This window comes from Acinonyx jubatus, chromosome A3, assembly GCF_027475565.1.
Source record: "Acinonyx jubatus isolate Ajub_Pintada_27869175 chromosome A3, VMU_Ajub_asm_v1.0, whole genome shotgun sequence".
NCBI classification, from domain to species: domain Eukaryota; kingdom Metazoa; phylum Chordata; class Mammalia; order Carnivora; family Felidae; genus Acinonyx; species Acinonyx jubatus.
Genome location: NC_069388.1, coordinates 50,774,119 through 50,796,997, shown reverse-complemented (window position 1 = coordinate 50,796,997; position 22,879 = coordinate 50,774,119). Strand labels below are relative to the sequence as shown.

Below are 22,879 nucleotides of genomic sequence, written 5' to 3'. Positions count from 1 at the left end.
TCTGAGTGGGTCCAGTAGTCATGTGAATTTTTAACCAGACAAAGCAGAAGAACAGGTCAGAGACTCAGCCCATGTTTGCTAGCTTTGAAGGTGGAAGAAAAGTGCCATAAGCCAAGTAATGCTTCTAGAAATTAGTGCAATTTTAGTTATATTTAAGGCTCTGATTAATTTTCAGTTAGTTTTTTGTCTCTGGTGTAAGATAAGGGTCCACTTCATTTTTCACAAGTGAATATCCAGTTTTCCCCTCACCGTTTGTTGAAGAGACTGTCCTTTTCCCCATTGAGTGGTCTTGGCACCCTTGACAAACATTATTTCACCATGTATGTGAGGGCTTATTTCTGGGCTCTCTGTCTCATTGGTTTTTATATCTCTATGTGAATATGACACTGTTGTGATTACTGTACCTTTGCAGCAAGTTTGAAATCAGGAAGTGTGAGACCTTCAACTTTGTTCTTTTTCAAGATTGTTTTTTGTCTGTTCACTGTGCCTGGAGATTCCATATGAATTTTAGAATGAGTAGTAGTCTATGTTGTATAAAAGTTTTACATTTTTGTGTAATTAAGCCCATATCCTTTCTTATTTATTTATTTATGTATTTATATATGTATTTTTTATTTTGAGAGAGAGTGAGTGAGTGAGCAGGGGAGGGGCAGAGAGAGAAAAGAGACAATCTCAAGCAGGGATTCCCAAGCTCCTGACAGAGCAGAAGTCCAGTGCAGGGCTCAGTCCCACAAACCATGAGATCATGACCTGAGCTGAAATCAGCAATCAGACGCCTAATTGACTGAGCCACCCAGGCGCCCACCCCCGCCTTATGCTTTGTTTTGTTTCTGTCACTGCATCAGTGTTATTTTGTTTTTCAATATATGAAGTTTATTGTCAAATTGGTTTCCATACAACACCCAGTGCTCATCCCAAAAGGTGCCCTCCTCAATACCCATCACCCACCCTCCCCTCCCTCACACCCCCCATCAACCCTCAGTTTGTTCTCAGTTTTTAAGTGTCTCTTATGCTTTGGCTCTCTTCCACTCTAACCTCCTTTTTTTTTTTTTTTCCTTCCCCTCCCCCATGGGTTTCTGTTAAGTTTCTCAGGATCCACATAAGAGCGAAAACATATGGTATCTGTCTTTCTCTGTATGGCTTATTTCACTTAGCATAACACTCTCCAGTCCCATCCATGTTGCTACAAAGGGCCATATTTCATTCTTTCTCATTGCCACATGGTACTCCATTGTGTATATAAACCACAATTTCTTTATCCATTCATCAGTTGATGGACATTTAGGCTCTTTCCACAATTTGGCTATTGTTGAGAGTGCTGCTATAAACGTTGGGGTACAAGTGCCCCTATGCATCAGCACTCCTGTATCCCTTGGGTAAATTCCTAGCAGTGCTATTGCTGGGTCATAGGGTAGGTCTATTTTTAATTTTCTGAGGAACCTCCACACTGCTTTCCAGAGCGGCTGCACCAATTTGCATTCCCACCAACAGTGCAAGAGGGTTCCCGTTTCTCCACATCCTCCCCAGCATCTATAGTCTCCTGATTTGTTCATTTTGGCCTCTCTGACTGGCGTGAGGTGATATCTGAGTGTGGTTTTGATTTGTATTTCCCTGATAAGGAGCGACGTTGAACATCTTTTCACGTGCCTGTTGGCCATCCGGATGTCTTCTTTAGAGAAGTGTCTATTCATGTTTTCTGCCCATTTCTTCACTGGGTTATTTGTTTTTCGGGTGTGGAGTTTGGTGAGCTCTTTATAGATTTTGGATACTACCCCTTGGTCTGATATGTCATTTGCAAATATCTTTTCCCATTCCGTTGGTTGCCTTTTAGTTTTGTTGGTTGTTTCCTTTGCTGTGCAGAAGCTTTTTATCTTCATAAGGTCCCAGTAATTCATTGTTGCTTTTAATTCCCTTGCCTTTGGGGGTGTGTCAAGTAAGAGATTGCTACGGCTGAGGTCAGAGAGGTCTTTTCCTGCTTTCTCCTCTAGGGTTTTGATGGTTTCCTGTCTCACATTCAGGTCCTTTATCCATTTTGAGTTTATTTTTGTGAATGGTGTGAGAAGGTGGTCTAGTTTCAACCTTCTGCATGTTGCTGTCCAGTTCTCCCAGCACCATTTGTTAAAGAGACTGTCTCTTTTCCTTTGGATGTTCTTTCCTGCTTTGTCAAAGATTAGTTGGCCATACGTTTGTGGGTCTAATTCTGGGGTTTCTATTCTATTCCATTGGTCTATGTGTCTGTTTTTGTGCCAATACCATGCTGTCTTGATGATGACGGCTTTGTAGTAGAGGCTAAAGTCTGGGATTGTGATGCCTCCTGCTTTGGTCTTCTTCTTCAAAATTACTTTGGCTGTTCGGGGCCTTTTGTGGTTCCATATGAATTTTAGGATTGCTTGTTCTAGTTTCGAGAAGAATGCTGGTGCAATTTTGATTGGGATTGCATTGAATGTGTAGATAGCTTTGGGTAGTATTGACATTTTGACAATATTTATTCTTCCAATCCATGAGCAGGGAATGTCTTTCCATTTCTTTAAATCTTCTTCAATTACCTTCATAAGTTTTCTGTAGTTTTCAGCATACAGATCTTTCACATCTTTGGTTAGATTTATCCCTAGGTATTTTATGCTTCTTGGTGCAATTGTGAATGGGATCAGTTTCTTTATTTGTCTTTCTGTTGCTTCATTGTTAGTGTATAAGAATGCAACTGATTTCTGTACATTGATTTTGTATCCTGCAACTTTGCTGAGTTCATGTATCAGTTCTAGCAGACTTTTGGTGGAGTCTATCGGACTTTCCATGTATAATATCATGTCATCTGCAAAAAGCGAAAGCTTGACTTCATCTTTGCCAATTTTGATGCCTTTGATTTCCTTTTGTTGTCTGATTGCTGATGCTAGGACTTCCAACGCTATGTTACACAACAGCGGTGAGAGTGGGCATCCCTGTCGTGTTCCTGATCTCAGGGAAAAAGCTCTCAGTTTTTCCCCATTGAGGATGATGTTAGCTGTGGGCTTTTCATTAATGGCTTTTATGATCTTTGAGTATGTTCCTTCTATCCCGACTTTCTCAAGGGTTTTTTATTAAGAAAGGGTGCTGGATTTTGTCAAAGGCCTTTTCTGCATCGATTGACAGGATCATATGGTTCTTCTCTTTTATTAATGTGATGCATAACGTTGATTGATTTGCGAATGTTGAACCAGCCCTGCATCCCAGGAATGAATCCCACTTGATCATGGTGAATAATTCTTTTTATATGCCGTTGAATTCGATTTGCTAGTATCTTATTGAGAATTTTTGCATCCATATTCATCAGGGATATTGGCCTGTAGTTCTCTTTTTTTACTGGGTCTCTGTCTGGTTTAGGAATCAAAGTAATACTGGCTTCACAGAATGAGTCTGGAAGTTTTCCTTCCCTTTCTATTTCTTGGAATAGCTTGAGAAGGATAGGTATTAGCTCTGCTTTAAACGTCTGGTAGAACTCCCCTGGGAAGCCATCTGGTCCTGGACTCTTATTTGTTGGGAGATTTTTGATAACCGATTCAATTTCTTGGCCGGTTGTGGGTCTGTTCAAGCTTTCTCTTTCCTTCTGATTGAGTTTTGGAAGAGTGTGGGTGTTTAGGAATTTGTCCATTTCTTCCAGGTTGTCCAATTTGTTGGCATATAATTTTTCAGAGTATTCCCTGATAATTGTTTGTATCTCTGAGGGATTGGTTGTAATAATTCCATTTTCATTCGTGATTTTATCTATTTGGGTCATCTCCCTTTTCTTTTTGAGAAGCCTGGCTAGAGGTTTGTCAATTTTGTGTATTTTTTCAAAAAACCAACTCTTGGTTTCGTTGATCTGCTCTACCGTTTTTTTAGATTCTATATTGTTTATTTCTGCTCTGATCTTTATTATTTCTCTTCTTCTGCTGGGTTTAGGCTGTCTTTGCTGTTCTGCTTCTAGTTCCTTTAGGTGTGCTGTTAGATTTTGTATTGGATTTTTCTTGTTTCTTGAGATAGGCCTGGATTGCGATATATTTTCCTCTCAGGACTGCCTTTGCTGCATCCCAAAGCGTCTGGATTGTTGTATTTTCATTTTCGTTTGTTTCCATATATTTTTTAATTTCTTCTCTAATTGCCTGGTTGACCCACTCATTCGTTAGTAGGGTATTCTTTAACCTCCATGCTTTTGGAGGTTTTCCAGACTTTTTCCTGGGGTTGATTTCAAGCTTCATAGCATTGTGGTCTGAAAGTATGCATGGTATAATTTCAATTCTTGTAAACTTATGAAGGGCTGTTTTGTGACCCAGTATATGATCTATCTTGGAGAATGTATCATGTGCACTCGAGAAGAAAGTATATTCTGTTGCTTTGGGATGCAGAGTTCTAAATATATCTGTCAAGTCCATCTGATCCAATGTATCATTCAGGGCCCTTGTTACTTTATTGACCGTGTGTCTAGATGATCTATCCATTTCTGTAAGTGGAGTGTTAAAGTTCCCTGCAATTACCACATTCTTGTCAATAAGGTTGCTTATGTTTGTGAGTAATTGTTTTATATATTTGGGGGCTCTGGTATTCGGCGCATAGACATTTATAATTGTTAGGTCTTCCTGATGGATAGACCCTGTAATTATTATATAATGCCCTTCTTCATCTCTTGTTACAGCCTTTAATTTAAAGTCTAGTTTGTCTGATATAAGAATGGCTATTCCAGCTTTCTTTTGGCTTCCAGTAGCATGATAAATAGTTCTCCATCCCCTCACTCTCAATCTGAAGGTGTCCTCAGATCTAAAATGAGTCTCTTGTAGACAGCAAATAGATGGGTCTTGTTTTTTTTTATCCATTCTGATACCCTATGTCTTTTGGTTGGCGCATTTAATCCATTTACATTCAGTGTTATTATAGAAAGATACGGGTTTAGAGTCATTGTGATGTCTGTATGTTTTATGCTTGTAGTGATGTCTCTGGTACTTTGTCTCACAGGATCCCCCTTAGGATCTCTTGTAGTGCTGGTTTAGTGGTGACAAATTCCTTCAGTTTTTGTTTGTTTAGGAAGTCCTTTATCTCTCCTTCTATTCTAAATGACAGACTTGCTGGATATAGGATTCTCGGCTGCATATTTTTTCTGTTTAGCACACTGAATATCTCGTGCCAATCTTTTCTGGCCTGCCAAGTTTCAAAAGAGAGATCAGTCACAAGTCTTATAGGTCTCCCTTTATATGTGAGGGCACGTTTATCCCTAGCTGCTTTGAGAATTTTCTCTTTATCCTCGTATTTTGCCAGTTTCACTATGATATGTCGTGCAGAAGATCGATTCACGTTACGTCTGAAGGGAGTTCTCTGTGCCTCTTGGATTTCAATGCCTTTTTCCTTCCCCAGTTCAGGGAAGTTCTCAGCTATAATTTCTTCAAGTACCCCTTCAGCACCTTTCCCTCTCTCTTCCTCCTCTGGGATACCAATTATGCGTATATTATTTCTCTTTAGTGTATCACTTAGTTCTCTAATTTTCCCCTCATACTCCTGGATTTTTTTATCTCTCTTTTTCTCAGCTTCCTCTTTTTCCATAACTTTATCTTCTAGTTCACCTATTCTCTCCTCTGCCTCTTCAATCCGAGCTGTCATCGTTTCCATTTTGTTTTGCATTTCGTTTAAAGCGCTTTTCAGCTCCTCGTGACTGTTCCTTAGTCCCTTGATCTCTGTAGCAAGAGATTCTCTGCTATCCTCTGTACTGTTTTCAAGCCCAGCGATTAATTTTATGACTATTATTCTAAATTCGCTTTCTGTTATATTATTTAAATCCTTTTTGATCAGTTCGTTAGCTGTTGTTATTTCCTGGAGATTCTTCTGAGGGGAATTCTTCCGCTTGGTCATTTTGGATAGTCCCTGGAGTGGTGAGGACCTGCAGGGCACTTCCCCTGTGCTGTGGTGTATCACTGGAGTTGGTGGGCGGGGCTGCTGTCAGGCCCACCGCTGGGGCCACAGTCAGACTGGTGTGTGCCTTCTCTTCCCCTCTCCTAGGGGCGGGATTCACTGTGGGGTGTGTGGACCATCTGGGCTACTTGCACACTGCCAGGCTTGTGGTGCTGGGGATCTGTCCTATTAGCTGGGGTGGGTAGGCGAGGTGCATGGGGGCAGGAGGGGCGCTTCTCCTTAGGAGGGGCCCTGTGGCAGCGGGAGGGAGTCAGACCCGCTGCCAGAGGGGTGGCTCCGAAGAAGCACAGCGTTGGGTGTTTGTGCGGAGCGAGCAAGTTCCCTGGCAGGAACTGGTTCCCTTTGGGATTTTGGCTGGGGGATGGGCGGGGGAGATGGCGCTGGCGAGCGCCTTTGTTCCCCACCAAACTGAGCTCTGTCGTCCGGAGGCTCAGCAGCTCTCCCTCCCTTTGTCCTCCAGCCTTCCCGCTTTCCGAGCAGAGCTGCTAACTTATGACCTCCCAGATGCTAAGTCGCGCTTGCTGTCGGAACACAGTCCGCCGGCCCCTCCGCTTTTGCCAGCCAGACTCGGGGGCTCTGCTTGGCGGGCGAGCCGCCCCTCCACCCCGGTTCCCTCCCGCCAGTCCGTGGAGCGCGCACCGCCTCGCCGCCCTTCCTACCCTCTTCTGTGGGCCTGTCGTCTGCGCTTGGCTCCGGAGACTCCGTTCTGCTAATCCTCTGGCGGTTTTCTGGGTTATTTAGGTGTAGGTGGAATCTAAGTGATCAGCAGGACGCGCGTTGAGCCCAGCGTCCTCCTACGCCGCCATCTTCCCTCTCTCCTCGCCAAAATAATTTCTAAAAGAAAATACGAACTGAGCTTTGGAACATTTCAGGCCTGGCATGGAATGCAGTTTTTTACACAAGTGTCTTGTGGTTCAGAAATCCGATTTCACAGCTTATCTTCCGTTAGATGAAAGTGTTTACGGTGTGTCTGGAGCTGGAGTAAGTTCCTGCAGGTGCTCAAGAGCAGGGGCCTCCTCTCTCCTCTCATTAATTTGCTGATGCCTAACTGCACTGACGCAGTGGTGAGATACCAGGGAGAGAGAGCTGTTCTCAGTTTTTAACAGTCTCTTACGTTTTGGCTCTCTCCCACTCTAACCTCTTTTTTTTTTTTTCCTTCCCTTCCCCCTTGGGTTTCTGTTAAGTTTCTTAGGATCCACATAAGAGTGAAACCATATGGTATCTGTCTTTCTCTGTATGGCTTATTTCACTTAGCATCACACTCTCCAGTTCCATCCACGTTACTACAAAAGGCCATATTTCATTCTTTCTCATTGCCACGTAGTATTCCATTGTGTATATAAACCACAATTTCTTTATCCATTCATCAGTTGATGGACATTTAGGCTCTTTCCATAATTTGGCTATTGTTCAGAGCAAGAAGCACAGATTAAAACAAACCTACAGTGATATCTCACCTCAGACCTGTTAGGATCTCAAGTGTTTCTCACCACCAAAAATAAATAAAAGGTAACTGTGTGAGATGATGGGTATGTTAATTATCTTGGTTGTGGTAGCCATTTCACAATGTATACATATATTAAAACATCACATTGTACACCTTAAATACATTCAGTTTTGCTCATCTTATCTTAGTAATAAGGGTATATGGAAATAACATGAAAGAAAACATGGAATTGGGGAAAAGAGCAATGTATGTTAGTTATTTACAGAAGGTCTGGATGGCTGGAGTACCAGATGTGAAGAAAGTAATGGGTAGTAGTGGGAGAAGAAAGCAGGGTTGAATCATGGTGATCTTTGGAGTTTTGCCAACAAATTTGGCTTCTACATCTCTACAGCCCTAGCTTCTTACAGTGCCTGATAAAAACACATATTCAATAAATGTTAATTGTTGTTAAGACCAAACCAGAAGATAAAAAAACCTCCATTGCTGGGAATATTCTAACTAATAAAAATGAAATTTAAGACAAAACTTTTTTTTCTTTTTAACTTTTATGCTCCAGAGGATACCATCATGAAAGTCAAAAGACAATTCAACTGAATAGAGAAAGTATTTTTCAAATCATATATCTGATAAGGGACTTCCATTTGAAATATATTTTAAAAAGCCTTACAACTTAGTAATATAAACGAAAACCTAATTAAAAATGCACTATGGATCTGAGTAGACATTTCTGTAAAAATCATATACAGTTGGTCAATAAGCACATGAAATGATGCTCAACATTACTAACTTGGGAAATGCAAATCAAAACCATTTTGATATATCACATCCCATCACTAGGATGGCAAATTAAAAAACAAAAAACTGGGTAATCTTAATTGTGACCAAAATGTAAATGAAGAAATTGAAACTCCTATACTGCTGGTGAAATTATAAAACTGTAGCACCTTTGGAAAATAGTCTGGCAGTTCCTGAAAAGATTTAACATAGATTACTATGTAAGTCAGCATTTCCATTCCTAGGTATGTACAGGAGAGATGAAGGCATATGTACGCACAGAAATTTGTACAGGAATGTTCATAGCAGAGTGATTCATAATAGCCAAAAAGTGGACAATCCAAGTGTCCATCGGTGGATAAATGGATATGGTCTATGTATACAGTGGAATATTATTTGGTGGTAAAAAGAAATGCTGTATTGATGCATACTACAACATGAATGAACTTTGAGTATATTGAAAGTAGGGGCACCTGAGTGGCCTCTGTTGGTTAAGTGTCTGACTTAGGCTCGGGTCGTGATCTCACTGTTCGTGAGTTCAAGCCCTGCATTGGGTTCTCTCTGGTCAGCACAGAGTCTGCTTCAGATCCTCTGTTTTCCTTTCTCTTTGAGTCTCTCTCTCTCTCTCTCTCTCTCTCTCTCTCTCTCTCTCTCTCTCTGTCTCTCAAATAAACATTTAAAAAAACAACAAATGAACCCAGTCTCAAACCTTAAAAAAAAAAGAAAGAAAATATTGAAAGTGACAGAAGCAAGTCACAAAAGACCACATATTGTATGATTCCATTTATATGAAAAATCCAGAATAGGTGAATCTATATAGAGAAGGCAGATCAGTGGTTGGGGCAGTATTGGGATGACTGCTAATGGTTAGGGTTTTTTGGGAGTAGGTGATGAAAATGTTCTAAAACTGATTATGATAATGGTTTTACAACTGTGTGAATATACTAAAAATCATTTAATTGTACACTTTAAATAGGTGAATTATATGGTGTATGAATTATGTCTCAATAAACGTATTAACAAAAAATTCACCACCACAACAAAAATAGAAATATAACCAGGCCTTTGTGGTTGTCTTGGTCGAGTCTCTTTAAACTTAAGATACTTCACTTTCTCCACCATCCTTCTTGCCTCCCATTTTTATGGTAGTTTGTGGAAGAGCTCAGTTGAGTATCTCACATTCTTAATTTTTCTGCATCCTTCTTTTTGGTATTATGTAACTTGTGTGGCAAAATGCTTTATAGGTAATTCTGTGTACTCTATCTTGCCTACATATGTGTAGTCTCATTTGAAAGATTTCACTCTGAAAAAAATCACTTTGATGATGATGATGATGATGATACTTCTCTTCCTTCTCCTCCCACTCTTCCCCACTTGGGGCTGGAACTCACAACCCCAAGATCAAGGGTCACGTGCTCTACCAACTCAGCCAGCCACGTGCCCCAAATCACTTTGATTCTTTACCAATTTTAAATCTCATATTAAAATATAGGGGGAAGGGGATTAAGTATAGAAGATTTTACTGGAATTATGGCCTTAAGATAGTGAATAGTTATTAAATTCCATTTACCCATAAACATACAGTTTAGACATTTCTCCTTGAGGTGTCTAATTTTTCAATTTTGCTTGAAATTTCATTCCAGAAAATAATAACTAAGACTAGTAGGAAACCAGTGAAGATCTTTAAGGAGAAAATAGCATCAGATTTATGCTTTTGAAGATCCTTCACTGCAGTGAAGGCTCCAGAGCAGATGCTGGAGAACAGTTAGGAAAGTCTTAAGTAGTTCAGATGAATTAAGACAGTAATTTGCATTAGAATCATGGTTATGGAATTAGAAGTAGACTGTTGAGAAAATATTTAGGAGGTAAAACAGATGAGACTTCGTAATGGATCTAGTATATAAGTTGAGGTGTCTAGTTGGTTCCCAGGTTTCTGACTTTTGCAACTGGATGAATGTCAGTAGCATTCTCTCAAAATAGGAAATATTGGAGTACATCTGGGTTTGAGCCTCCTTAATCTGGTAAGTTCTGGACAAGCTGAGTTTGAGATACCAAAATGGATGTGTCTGATAGACATCAATATAAGGGACCAGAGCTCAACACAAAGAGGAGTCTGTGCTAAATATGTAAATATGGGAGTCATTAGTTTGTATGGGCTAATTAGTCTGTGTTGGCTAATACTGAATTTGAGGAACGCCAACATTTAATGACCAAGTGAGTGAAGATGAACCGGCCAGAAAGACTGATAGTGACTAGAGAAGTAGAAGGAAAACTAGGAGAAATTGGTGTCACAGAAGCCAATGAGTATTTCCAAAGGAGGAAGTAGTCAGTAGTGCCTAGATGGTACTGTGAAAGGCTACATATGTCCTTCCAAACTCGTATGTTTATTTTCTGTACCTATTGATCATATCTGTGGTCTAATTACATATGACTTTGTATCCTAGCTTTTATTGTTTTTACTTAATTATTAATATTTTTCTTGTTTATAATCTTTAGTCCACAGAGTGGATATACACTTTTTTTTTTAATATGAAATTTATTGTCAAATTGGTTTCCATACAACACCCAGTGCTTATCCCAACAGGTGCCCTCCTCAATGCCCATGATCCACTTTCCCCTCCCTCCCACCCCCCATCAACCCTCAATTTATTCTCAGGTTTTAAGAGTCTCTTATGTTTTGGCTCCCTCCCTCTCTAACCTTTTTTTTTCCCCTTCCTCTCTGCCGTGGTCTTCTGTTAAGTTTCTCGGGATCCACATAAGAGTGAAAACATATGGTATCTGTCTCTCTCTGTATGACTTATTTCACTTAGCATAACACTCTCCGGTTCCATCCACGTTACTACAAAAGGCCGTATTTCATTCTTTCTCATTGCCACGTTGTATTCCATTGTATATATAAAGCACAATTCCTTTATCCATTCATCAGTTGATGGACATTTAAGCTCATTCCATAATTTGGCTATTGTTGAAAGTGCTGCTATAAACATTGGGGCACAAGTGCCCCTATGCATCAGCACTCCTGTATCCCTTGGGTAAATACCTAGCAGTGCTATTGCTGAGTCATAGGGTAGATCAGTTTTTAATTTTTTGAGGAACCTCCACACTGTTTTCCAGAGCGGCTCCACCAGTTTGCATTCCCACCACCAGTGCAAGAGGGTTCCCGTTTCTCCACATCCTCGCCAGCATCTGTAGTCTCCTGATTTGTTCATTTTAGTCACTCTGACTGGCATGAGGTGGTATCTGAGTGTGGTTTTGATTTGTATTTTCCTGATGGGGAGCGACGTTGAGCATCTTTTCGTGTGCCTGTTGGCCATCCGGATGTCTTCTTTAGAGAAGTGTCTATTCATGTCTTCTGCCCATTTCTTCACTGGATTATTTGTTTTTTGGGTGTGGAGTTCGAGTTAACCATTTCCCTATTGCTAAGTAATTAAGATACTTCTACATTTTTGAAGCACCTCATATGCTTTAGAAGGGGTGTATTTTAGGTGTTTTTCTTAGGCTACTATACCAGAAGTAGGATTCCATCAAAGGCTTAGAATATATCTTTGTGGTCTTGACATTTTCTAGCAAAATGACATATTTTTGAAGCAGTGTTCATAGACATCTTTTAAAAAATTTTTTTAATATTTTTATTTTTGAGAGACAGAGACAGAGCACTAGTGGGGGAGGGGCAGAGAGAGAGAGGGAGGCACAGAATCAGAAGTAGGCTCTAGGCTCTGAGCTGTCAGCACAGAGCCTGATGCAGGGCTTGAACTCACGAACCATGAGATCATGACCTGGGCCAAGGTAGGATGCTTAACCAGCTGAGCCACCCAGATGCCCCATAGACATCTTTTTTAAACATTTGATTATTTTTACAAATTGACTTTATTAATTATTATTTATGCAAGTCACACCTGTTAAGAGGAAAGTATTACCCCAATAGCTAAAATTTTATAGTATTTTTAAAAAATATTCTTTCATATATCTTTTTCAATGTAAACCATAAATGGCATCATATTACACTTGTTTTTTTGTAATCCGCTTTTATCATCTAAATAAAATAACAGATTCCATTATAATTTTTAGTGGTTACATGTGTATCTTAAAATTACTTAATCTTTTAAAGTCCAGATAATATGTTTGTATAGGTTCATCTCATTTAAAATCTTAGTGTACTGCTGCTGGGTTAAGGGATATAGGTATTTAAATTTTCAAATATATATTTCTACATGTGTTGCTTATGGTTTCAAAGTGAGGGTTTTTGTTAGAGAACTCTTTTTCTTTTGAAAAAGGATAATTTTTGGAAAATTGTGGTATTTGATTTCATACATCTAAAATTACTGTGCTTTTTTATCTTCCATCATTTTATCTTTAGCTTTTGCCTGTGATTACAGAGCAGTTACAGTGGATGCCATTTGTGAATGCCAAACTTCATCAGCCTTTTGTAAAATTTATATATTGGTCTCTAAGGCAGCTCGATGCTGGAACACAGGTAATTGATTAATAGTCTATGTTTTTTAATTATTTTTCTTGATCTTGTTCTTTTACAGGTTTTTTGTTCTGTTTACATTTCAGAACTTTTTGCCTTCTCTGCTTTATTTATTACTTTCTCTTTATCCTTTTATAAATACTGTTTTTCAGTGCCATAGGTTTTAATCAATATGTAAAATTGTTTTTTGAGTTTCAAAATTATGTAATAAGTGTCACTGTTCGGTTATTGTTAAAACCTACTGCCCCCTCCCCACTATATTTTATAATATTTCATATTTTACTGAAGGTAATAAAAATGTAAGATTTCTTGTGTTTATGCCAATAAGTACATATTAGCTAAATTAGATAATAATATTTATAATAGCCTAATCAGAGCAAAAAAATTATTCTAGCATATTATAAAATGAATGCTATATGTTATCTGTTCATATAAGGTTCATTCAATTTAAATTATGTCATGCATATGTAATCATTTGTGCTATGAGCTGTATTAGGTTTGTAAAATTTTATTTCCCTAATTAGTATTGATAAATGCTGTTATAGCTTTCATTTACTTAAAGGAGAAAAATGAATTTGTGCTTGGGTAGTGTAATCTTGGTCCTATGGAATTATAGAAGCACATAGCTAAATCACTCAGTGTGGTACTTATGATTAAGTAGTATTGAGTCATGTGATTATTATGTAGTATGATGATTAAGGTTAAGCAAAAATATCTTTCCTGAGGTGGTATTCCATATATTTTGCCTCTGTGTTGCACAAGTAAACACAGGAGCATAAATGCACACATGTGCTTGCACACCCCCCAGCCCCATGGAATATCATTTTTAATTTATTAGTCTTAACTACATTTCTCACTAAACAAAGTTATATTGATTATCAGATCTTGTAATGTTGCTATCTTCTTTTTAAAATTTTATTTTGCTGTTTGTATAATGGTTTCTGAATGCTCTCAGCCACAAAAGGCTAGGCTCAGAAATTGAATGAAATCTTACTTTATCTTCCTTCCAAATATTCTTCTCATTTTCCTTCAGATAATTTATAGCTTATTTTTATCTACAAATATATACTCTGCACCCTACTCTGTGTGCTATTCTAGACAGATACTAGCCTGCATCTATGTTTCTAATGAAAAGTAGCATTCTTGCCACGGTCCTGTTTCTTTATTCAGCATTGATGGATTTCTAATATTTCAGTTTTAACAGTTGTCTGATTGCAAATACTTTTTCATTCTTTTTAATGTTTATTTTTAAGTTTTAAAAATGTTTGTTTATTTGTGAGAGTGAGAGAGACAGAATGTGTGCAGGGGAGGGGCAGAGAGAGAGGGAGACACAGAACTGGAAGTGGGTCCAGGCTCTGAGTTCATGTACTTTTTAAAAATTAAGCTTTTTATTTTGACATAATAGTAGATTCACTCAGTAATACAACTACTACAGAGAAATCACTTGTGTCCCTAACCCACTTTCCCCCAATGGTAACATCTTGAAAAACTAGTACAATATCACAGCCACAATTGATAGTAGTCAAAATAGTAGGAGTTCTATATCACCATAGAGATTCTTCATGTTGCTTTTTTTATGTATGTGTGTGTGTGTGTGTGTGTGTATAAATATTTGGGTTCACAGTAAAATTGAGCACAGAAATTCCCCATATACTCCCTGACCCCACATATGTACTGCTTACCACACTATCAGCTTCCTGCAACAGAATTTGTTACAAATTGTTACAATTTGTTACACTTGATGAACCTATCTTGGTATGTCCTTCCACTCCAAGTCCATACCTTACATTAGAGTTCACTTTGGTGTTTTACATTCTCTGAGTTTTGACAAAAATATAATGGTATATGACCATCATTTACAGAATAATTTGATACTAAAAATAGTTTTCCCTAAAATTCCTCTGTGCTCTGCCTATTTATACTTCCCTCACCCCTAATTCCTGCAGACCACTAATCCTTTTACTCTTTGCTTTTTACATAATGTCATAGCTTTGCCCTTTACAGAATATCATATAGTTATTCTGTATGTCGCCTTGTCAGATTGGCTTCTTTCACTTAGCAGTATGTATTTAAGATTCCTCCATGTCTTTTCTTGGTTTGATAGCTCATTTCTTTCAGTGCTGAGTAACACTCCGTTGTCTGTATGTACCACGGTTTATCCATTCACCTACTGAAGGATCTCTTGATTGCTTCCAAATTTTGGCACGTATGAATAATATAAACATCCATGTGCAGGATTTGTGTGACATTAATTTTCAATTCCTTTGGGTAAATACCAAGGAGCACAATTGTTAGATAGATATGGTAAGAGTATGTTTAATTTTTTTGAAAAACTGTAAGCTGCCTTCCAAAGTGGCTATACCATTTTGCATTTTACCAGCAGTGAATGAGAGTTTCTGTTGCTCCACATCCTCATCAACATTTGGTGTTGTCAGTGTTTTGGGTTTTGGCTGTTCTAATTGGTGTAGAGTCAAGTCTCCTTTTAATTTGCAATTCCCTAATGGCATACTGTTGGGCATCTTTTCATATGCTGATTTGCCATCTGTATATCTTCTCTGGTGAGGTTTCCAGGTTCTTTTGCCCATTTTTTAAATTGGGTTTTCTTACAATAGCGTTTTTAGAATTCTTTCTAAATTTTGGATAACAGTTCTTTATCAGATGTGTCTTTGCAGATATTTTCTCCTCCCAATCTGTTTCTCATTTCTCATTCTCTTGACAGAGTGGTTTTTAATTTTAATGAAGTCCAATTTCTCAGTTATTTTTTGTGCATCATGCCTTTAGTGTGGTATCTAAAAAGTATTTATTGTATCTAGCATCTTACACACTCATGGAGAATTGACCCCTTTATTATTGTGTAATGCCTTTCTTTCCCTGGTAACTTTCCTTGCTCTGAGGTCTGTTTTGTCTGAAATTAATATAGTTATTCCAGCTAGCTTTTGATTAGTGTTTGCATGGTATATCTTTCTATCCATTTACTTTCAATCTGTATTTGTCTTTATATTTAAAGTGGGTTTCTTAAAAAATAAAAAATAAAAAAAAATAAAGTGGGTTTCTTGTCGACAATGTGGGTCTTGTATTTTGATTTAGTCTGATAATCTCTTTTAATTGGTATATTTTGACTATTGATATTGAAAGTGATTATTGATATTGTTGGATTAATATCTACCATAGTTGTCACTGTTTTTTATTTATTGACAATTATTCTTTGTTCCTGTTTTGTTCTCTCAGTCTTTTCCTGCCTTTTGTGGTTTTAATTGGACCTTTTATATGCTTCTAACTTTCCCTTCTTTCTTAACCTTCAGTTGTACTTCTTTTTTTACATTTTTTAGTGGTTGCCCTGACTTTGCAATATACACTTAGAACTACTCTAAATCCACTTTCAAATTACACTATACAGCTTTACATGTAGTGTGAGTATCTTATAATACAGTAGACTCACCTTACCTGCGATTTCAGTTACCCATGGTAAACCAAAGTCTGGAAGCAGATGATCCTCCTTCTGAAGTATTGTCAAAGGTCAGTAATAGTCTAATGCTAAGTAGTGTCACAATGTCTATATCATTTACCTCACTTTGTCTCATCCTGTAGACATTTTAGCATCTACAGTATTACCATAAGGGTGAGTACAGTACAAATAAGATATTTTGAGAGAGAGAGAGAGGCCACACTCATACAAGTTTTATTATGGTATGTTGTTGTAATCTGTTTTATTATTGTTAACCTCTTACTGTGCATAACTTATAAATTAAACTTTATCGTAGGTATGTATGTATAGGAAAAGATGCAGTATATAAAAGGTTAGGTACTGTCCATGGTTTTGGATATCCACTGTGGTCTTGGAACACATGTCCCGTGATAAGGGGGGACTACTATAACAAAATACTGCTGATGTCTTCCTCCTGTCTCTTATTCCCTTGTATAATTCCTGTCATTCATTTCATTACACATTAACCTACATAAACGTATATATCTATATCTACGTCTATGATACAATGATCAATAATACAATTGTGTATACACACATACACACACAGGCACACATGCACATGCTCACAGACACACAGGCATCCATAATCTAACACATTGTTGCTATTGTTTTCAAAAAACTTATCTGTTAGATCAGTTAATAACAAATAAAAGCACTTATTCCTTCTCTAATGCTCTTTATGTACATCCAGGTTTCTAAGCTATATAATTTTCCTTGTCTCTAAATAACTTTTATTAATATTACTTTCAGTAACAGAATCCCTCAATTTTTGTTGGTGTGAGAAAATCTTTATTTTTCCTTTATTTTTGATAGATAATTTCAGAGTATGTAGATAATTTCAGAGTATGGTGGGGTTTTTTCCTCAGCATTTTAAACATTTCATTGTATTTTCTTCATGCTTACATGGTTTTTGAGGAGACTTTGGATGTAATTCTTATCTTTGCTTCTCTGTAAATAACTTTTTTTCTTTTTTGGCTTCTATCAAGATTTTTTAAAAAAGCTTTTATTTTCTGAAGTTTGAATATGATATGCCTTAATGCATTTTTGTGTGTGTGGTATTTATCCTCTTAGGTGTTCTCTGAGCTTCCTGGTTTTGTGGGGTTTGTTTCTTGTGTTAATTTGGAGGAAATTCTGTCATTACTGCTCCATATATATATATATATATATATATATATATATATTTTTTTTTTTTTTTTTTTTTTTTTTTTTGAGAACGTGTGAGTGAGTGAGGGGCAGAGGAAGAATCCCAGGAAGTGCAGAGAGAGAGGAGACAGAGTGCAGAGTCCAGAGCAGGGCTCAAGGTCACCGAAAGCAGGGCTCAAGATCACCCAATGTGGGGTTCAAACTCACAAGTCGTGAGATCATGACCTGAGCCCAAGTGGGATGCTTCACCAGCTGAGCCACCTAGGATCCCCACTTCAAATATTTATTTTATTCCTTTGTTTATTTTCCTTCTCGTATTTTCATTACCCATGTGTTGCACCTTTTGTAATTGTCTCATAATTTTTGGATATTCTGTTCCATTTTTTCCAGTTTGGGTATTCCTCCTTGTGTTCCAATTTGTTGATGTGCCTTCAGACTTAGATATTATTTCTTTGTCTGTGTCTAGTCTACTAATGAGCCCACCAAAAGTATTCTGCATTTACAGTGTTTCTGATCTCTAGTATTTTTGTTTTTTGGGGTTTAATTTATTTATTTTGGGGGGGTACAGAGAGAGAGGGAGAGAGAGAATTCCAAGGAGGCTCCACACTATCAGCACAGAGCCCAACACTGGGCTCAATCTCAAGAACCGTGAGATCATGACCTGAGCCAAAATCAAGAGTCAGACGCTTAACTGACTGAGCCACCCAGGTGCCCCTCTGTTATTTCTTTTGATTCTTTCTTAGAGTTTCCATCTCTCTGCTCTCTGTTGTCTACTTGTTTCATTAGAGCTCTTAGAATATTAATCATAGTTGTTTTAAATTCTTTGATTATTCCAGCATTTCTACCATATTTGAGTCTGATTCTGAAGTTTGCTCTGTCTTTTCACACTGTGTTTTTTGCCGTTTAGCATGGCTTGTAATTTTTTCTTGTTATCTGGACATGATGTACTATGTAAAAGTGACTGCTGTAAATGAGCCTTCAATACTATGGTAAGATGTGTGGGAAGGGGAAGTGTTCTGTAGTTGTGTAATTCAGTCTCAGTCATTTGGTGAGCTTGTGTCTCGGGGCTGTGAACTTCATAAATGCCTCTCAGTTTTTCTCCCCATGAGGTGGGGCAGGATTGCTAGAGTGGGCTGGAGTTTCGTATTTCCTTTCTGCTAGGTCTGTTAGACTCTTATAAAATCTCAGTAGGTTAAGCTCTGGTAAGGTAGTTTCTCTTGAGGACAGATCTTTTTAACAAGGACAAAATTGTGTCATATTTCCAAATGGTTACTTTTTTACCCCCCCTACCTGAAGCATGAGGGGATTTTTCTCCAGTCTTCACTGTGAGAACTGTTAGAGCTCCTCATCTAAAACCAACAAAATCTGAGAACTCCCTTGTGACTGGCCACAGCCAGCATTTTTAACTCTGACTTGTTCACATTGGGCCTCCAGCAGTTTTCTTTTCTTTTTCCTTTTTTTAAATATGGCACACTTCATGAATTTGCATGTCATCCATACTCAGGGGCCATGCTAATCTTTTCTGTATTGTTCCAATTTTAGTATATGTGCTGCCGAAGCAAGCACTCCAGCAATTTTTGGTTATGGTTCATATTTTCCTACCCTGGTACCAGTTCCCACAGAGATTTCAGCTTATGGGTTTCTGCTGCAGTAAGCTGTAATTCTCTGTATTCACCTGTCTGTCTCCAAATTTGGGCTTTGCCCTGTGTTCTCACTTCTGTTGGATCTAAGAAAGTTTAATTTTTCAGTTGTTCAGCTTTTTACTTTTGTTAGGATGGAGTGATAACTTCCAACCCCCTTACCTGCCTAACCAGAAATCAGAAGTTCTCATGTTGCATTTTTATAGCAATACCCACTTTCCTCCTGGTCTACCCCCTCTTTAATCCCTCCAGCCATGAACTTCCATTTCTATGATTTTGTCATTTCACAAATGTTATATGAGTGGAATTATATAGTATGTAACCCCTTAAGATTGACTTTTTACTTAGCATAATTTGCTGGAGATCTATTTAAGTTGTGGCATTTCTTTTTATTGATTCCATGATAGGAATATACCACATTTTAACCATTCACTGGTTAAAGGAAACTGGTTTTTAACCATTATAAATGCTGTAAACATTTATGTGGAGGTTTTTGTGTATAAATAGTTTTTATTCCTCTAGGATAAATGTCCAAGAGTGTAGTTGTTGTATGGTAGCTCCATGTTTAATTTTTTTAATAAACTGCCAAATTTTAAGAGTGATTTTATTATTTTATGCTCTTACCAGCAATATATGAGTGATCTAGTTTCTCCATGACCTCACCAGCATTTAGTGTTTTTATTATTTTTTTAAGTTTTATTTTTTATTTTATATTTTATTTTATTTGTTTTGTTATTTTATTTTACGTTTTTTTTTAATTTTAGAGAGAGAGATTGCAAGCAGGGGAGGGGCAGAGAGAGGCAAACAGAAAATCCCAAGCAGGCTCTGCAGGAGCGGTGTGGAGCCTGACAAGGAGCTTGGACCCACCAACTGTGAGATCATGACCTGAGCCAAAACGAAGAGTCAGAAGCTTAACTGACTGAGTCACCCAGGCACCACTATGTTGTTACTATTTTTTATTTTCACCATTCTGGTAGTATTGTTTTCTCATTGGAGTTTTCATTTGCATCTCTCCAGTGGCTAAACGTATCTTCTCATGTGTTTGCTTTCCAAATGTGTATGCTCTTCAGTATGTTACTGTCTTTTGCCCATTCTCTAATTGGATTATTTGTCTTCCATTGTTTTGAGACTTGTTTACATACTTTAGGTACTAGTCCTTTGTTGGATATGTCATTGGGAAATACTATTTTTCTTTTTTTGTAGCTTGTATTTTCATCCAACCAAGGTCTTTTTGCAGAGCTTTAAATTTTGATGATTTCCAGTGAACTGGTTTTTCCTTTTGTGGATGTTGCTTTTGGGGTCAAGTGTAAGGATTTTTTGCCTAACCCTAAATTGTGTTCTCCTGGTTTTTTTCTTAAAATTTTCTACGTTTGCATTTTCTACATTTAAGTCCGTGTACAGTTTGAGTTAATTTTGTATGAGGTGTGAGACTTAGATCAAGATTACATTTTTGCCTGTAAATGCCCAGTTATTCTAGCACCTTTTACTGAAAAGGCTTTCCTTTCTCTGCACCTTTGTCAGTTGGGAATAATTATGTGGGCTTCTTTCTTGATTCTCTGTTATGTCCATGTATCTGTATGTCTGTTCCTTCACCAGTTCCATACTGTTGATTACTATAATTTTAAAATATGTTTTGAGAAAAAAAAAAAAGAGAGAGAGGGAGAGAGCCAAAACATGAGTCTCTTAAAGACTGAGAATAAACTGAGGGTTGATGGGGGGTGGGAGGGAGGGGAAAGTGGGTGTTGGGCATTGAGGAGGGCACCTGTTGGGATGAGCACTGGGTGTTGTATGGAAACCAATTTGACAATAAATTTCAGGAAAAGAAAAAAATAAAATATGTTTTGAAGTTGAGTAGTTTGATTTTTTTACCCATTTTCCTGTTTTTCTTTTATTTAATTAAAAAAAATTTTTTTTAATGTTTGGTTATTTTTGAGAGAGAGAGAGAGAGAGAGAGAGTGAGCATGAGCAGTGGAGGGGCAGAGAGAGAGAGGGAGACACAGAATCAGAAGCAGGCTCCAGGCCTCGAGCTGTTAGCACAGAGCCTGATATGGGGCTCAAACTCACAAACTGCGAGATCATGACCTGAGCTGAAATTGGACAGTAAATGGACTGAGCCACCCAGGTGCCCCCTCATTTTCCTGTTTTTCAAAAATGTTTATAAATAGTTCCTTTGCCTTTACTTATACATTTTAGAATAATCTTCACTATCTACAAAATATCTTGCTGAGGTTTTGATACAAATTGCATTAGCCTGTATACAAATTTAAGAAAAATTGGCGTCTTTACAGTGTTGGGTGTTCCAGTTCAGAAACATGATTTCTCCATTTTTTTAGAAAGTTGATTTTTTTCATCCATGTTATGTAGTTTTAAGCATAGAATTCCTGTCCATTATTTGTTAGATTTTCAGCTGCATATTTAGTGTTTTTGAGTGGTTAAAGTTGGTATTTTTAAAATTTTGTTGTACCTGTTGTTCATTCTGTATCCTATGACCATAATCTTATTAGTTTTAGGAGTTTTCTTGAAGATTCTTTGGGATTTTGTATATAGTCATGCATCTATGAATAAGAAAGTTTTCTTGTTTTCCTTTTTTGACTACATGCTTTCAATTTTTGTCTTTCATAAGCTACAATATCTAGGACTATGGTGAATATGAATGATAATGGAAGTCATTGGCTTGTTCTTGATCTTAGGGGAAAATAGTCCTTTCGCTATTAATATTAGCTATAGTTTTATAGATGCTTTTTGTCAAGTTTAGTTCCCCTCTATTACTATTTTTCTGAGTTTTTATAATCATGAATGAGTGTTAAAATGTTTTTTAAATGGATTTTTGTATTTACTGATAGGATCATGTGATTTTTTTCTTTAACCTGATAATGTGGCTTTCAAATGGCTTTCAAATACTGAGCTAGTCATGTGTTCCTAAAATAAAACCCACTTGGCCATGTTGTATAGTTCTTTTTATATTTGCTGAATTCTGTTTCCTGATATTTTGTTAAAGAGTTTCCTATCTATATTCATTAGGGGTATTGATTTACAGTTTTCTTTTATACTGTCTTTGGTTTTGTATCAGGGTCATACTATGTTCATAAAATTTATTGGGAATTGTACCATCCTCTTACTTTTCTAAAAGAAATTAGATAGAATTAGTGTTCATTTTTATTCAGACATCTGGTAGAATTCTTCTATGAAACTCAGCCTGAATATGTCTTTTTTTGGGAGATTCAAGTTCCTTAATAGTTATAAGGATATTCTAATAGGTGATTCATATAAGTGATTTATAGAAGTGTGTGCTTTTCAAGGAATTGAATGACCCATTATGTCTAAGCTGTTAAATATATATGTGTAAAATTTTTCGTAATATTCTCTTATCCTTTTGATGTTCTCAGTGTTGGTAGTGATGCCCTCTCTTTCGTTCCTGGTATTGATACTGTGTCACTTTTTTTTGGCTTTCTTGACAGAAATTTGTTTGTTTTATTGATTTTTTTTTCCCCCAAAGGATTATCTCTTTGTTTCATAGTTTTCATTTTTATCTCATCTTTATTATTTCCTATCTTCTGTTTGCTTTGGATTTATTTTGTTCTTTTTTAGGTTACTGAGGTAAAAACTCAGATTATTGATTTGGGACTTCCTTTTTTTCTAACATAGTGATATTTTTAGTCCTGTTTTTCTTTCAGCACTGCTTTAACTGTATCCCACAAATTTTGATATGTTCCATTTTCATTTACTTTCAATTTAATGTATTTTTAAAAGTTCCCTTCAAACATCCTCTTGGCCCATGATTTATTTAGAAGTTTGTCATAGATCTCGCTTTTACCTTTCTGTTTTTTTGGGTTTGGTTGTATTGTTGATGTTGTTTGGCTGAAGATATGTAGTCTGCTGTTGTTGTGTGGAGTGTTCTATAAATGTGGATTTGATTCTACTGGTTGATGGTATTTTAGAATTAGTTTAGGTCCTTGTTAATATTCTGTCCAGTTGTATCAAGTGTTCAGTGAAGTCTTCAGCTA

General features: G+C 37.3%; 1 protein-coding gene and 1 non-coding gene across 13 annotated transcripts in view; one reads left to right on the top strand and one right to left on the bottom strand.

Annotated features, from left to right (window-relative positions):
* Positions 1-22,879, top strand: part of CCDC138 (coiled-coil domain containing 138) — a 135,688-nt gene that overhangs the window by 45,564 nt on the left and 67,245 nt on the right. For 9 of the 12 annotated variants that reach the window (XR_008289234.1, XM_053200350.1, XM_053200344.1 and 6 more), the window contains one exon: positions 12,492-12,608. The exons of the other annotated variants lie outside the window; for them this stretch is intronic. Coding sequence is in view for 8 of the 9 variants with exons in the window: in XM_053200350.1 (XP_053056325.1) it covers positions 12,492-12,608 (117 nt within the window). In the remaining variant the exon portion in view is untranslated. The remainder of the gene's footprint in view (positions 1-12,491; positions 12,609-22,879) is intronic. 12 annotated transcript variants of the gene reach the window in all.
* On the bottom strand, positions 18,695-18,801 carry LOC113602610 (U6 spliceosomal RNA). Its single transcript, XR_003424094.1, has one exon. It is a non-coding gene; the product is annotated as a U6 spliceosomal RNA (small nuclear RNA).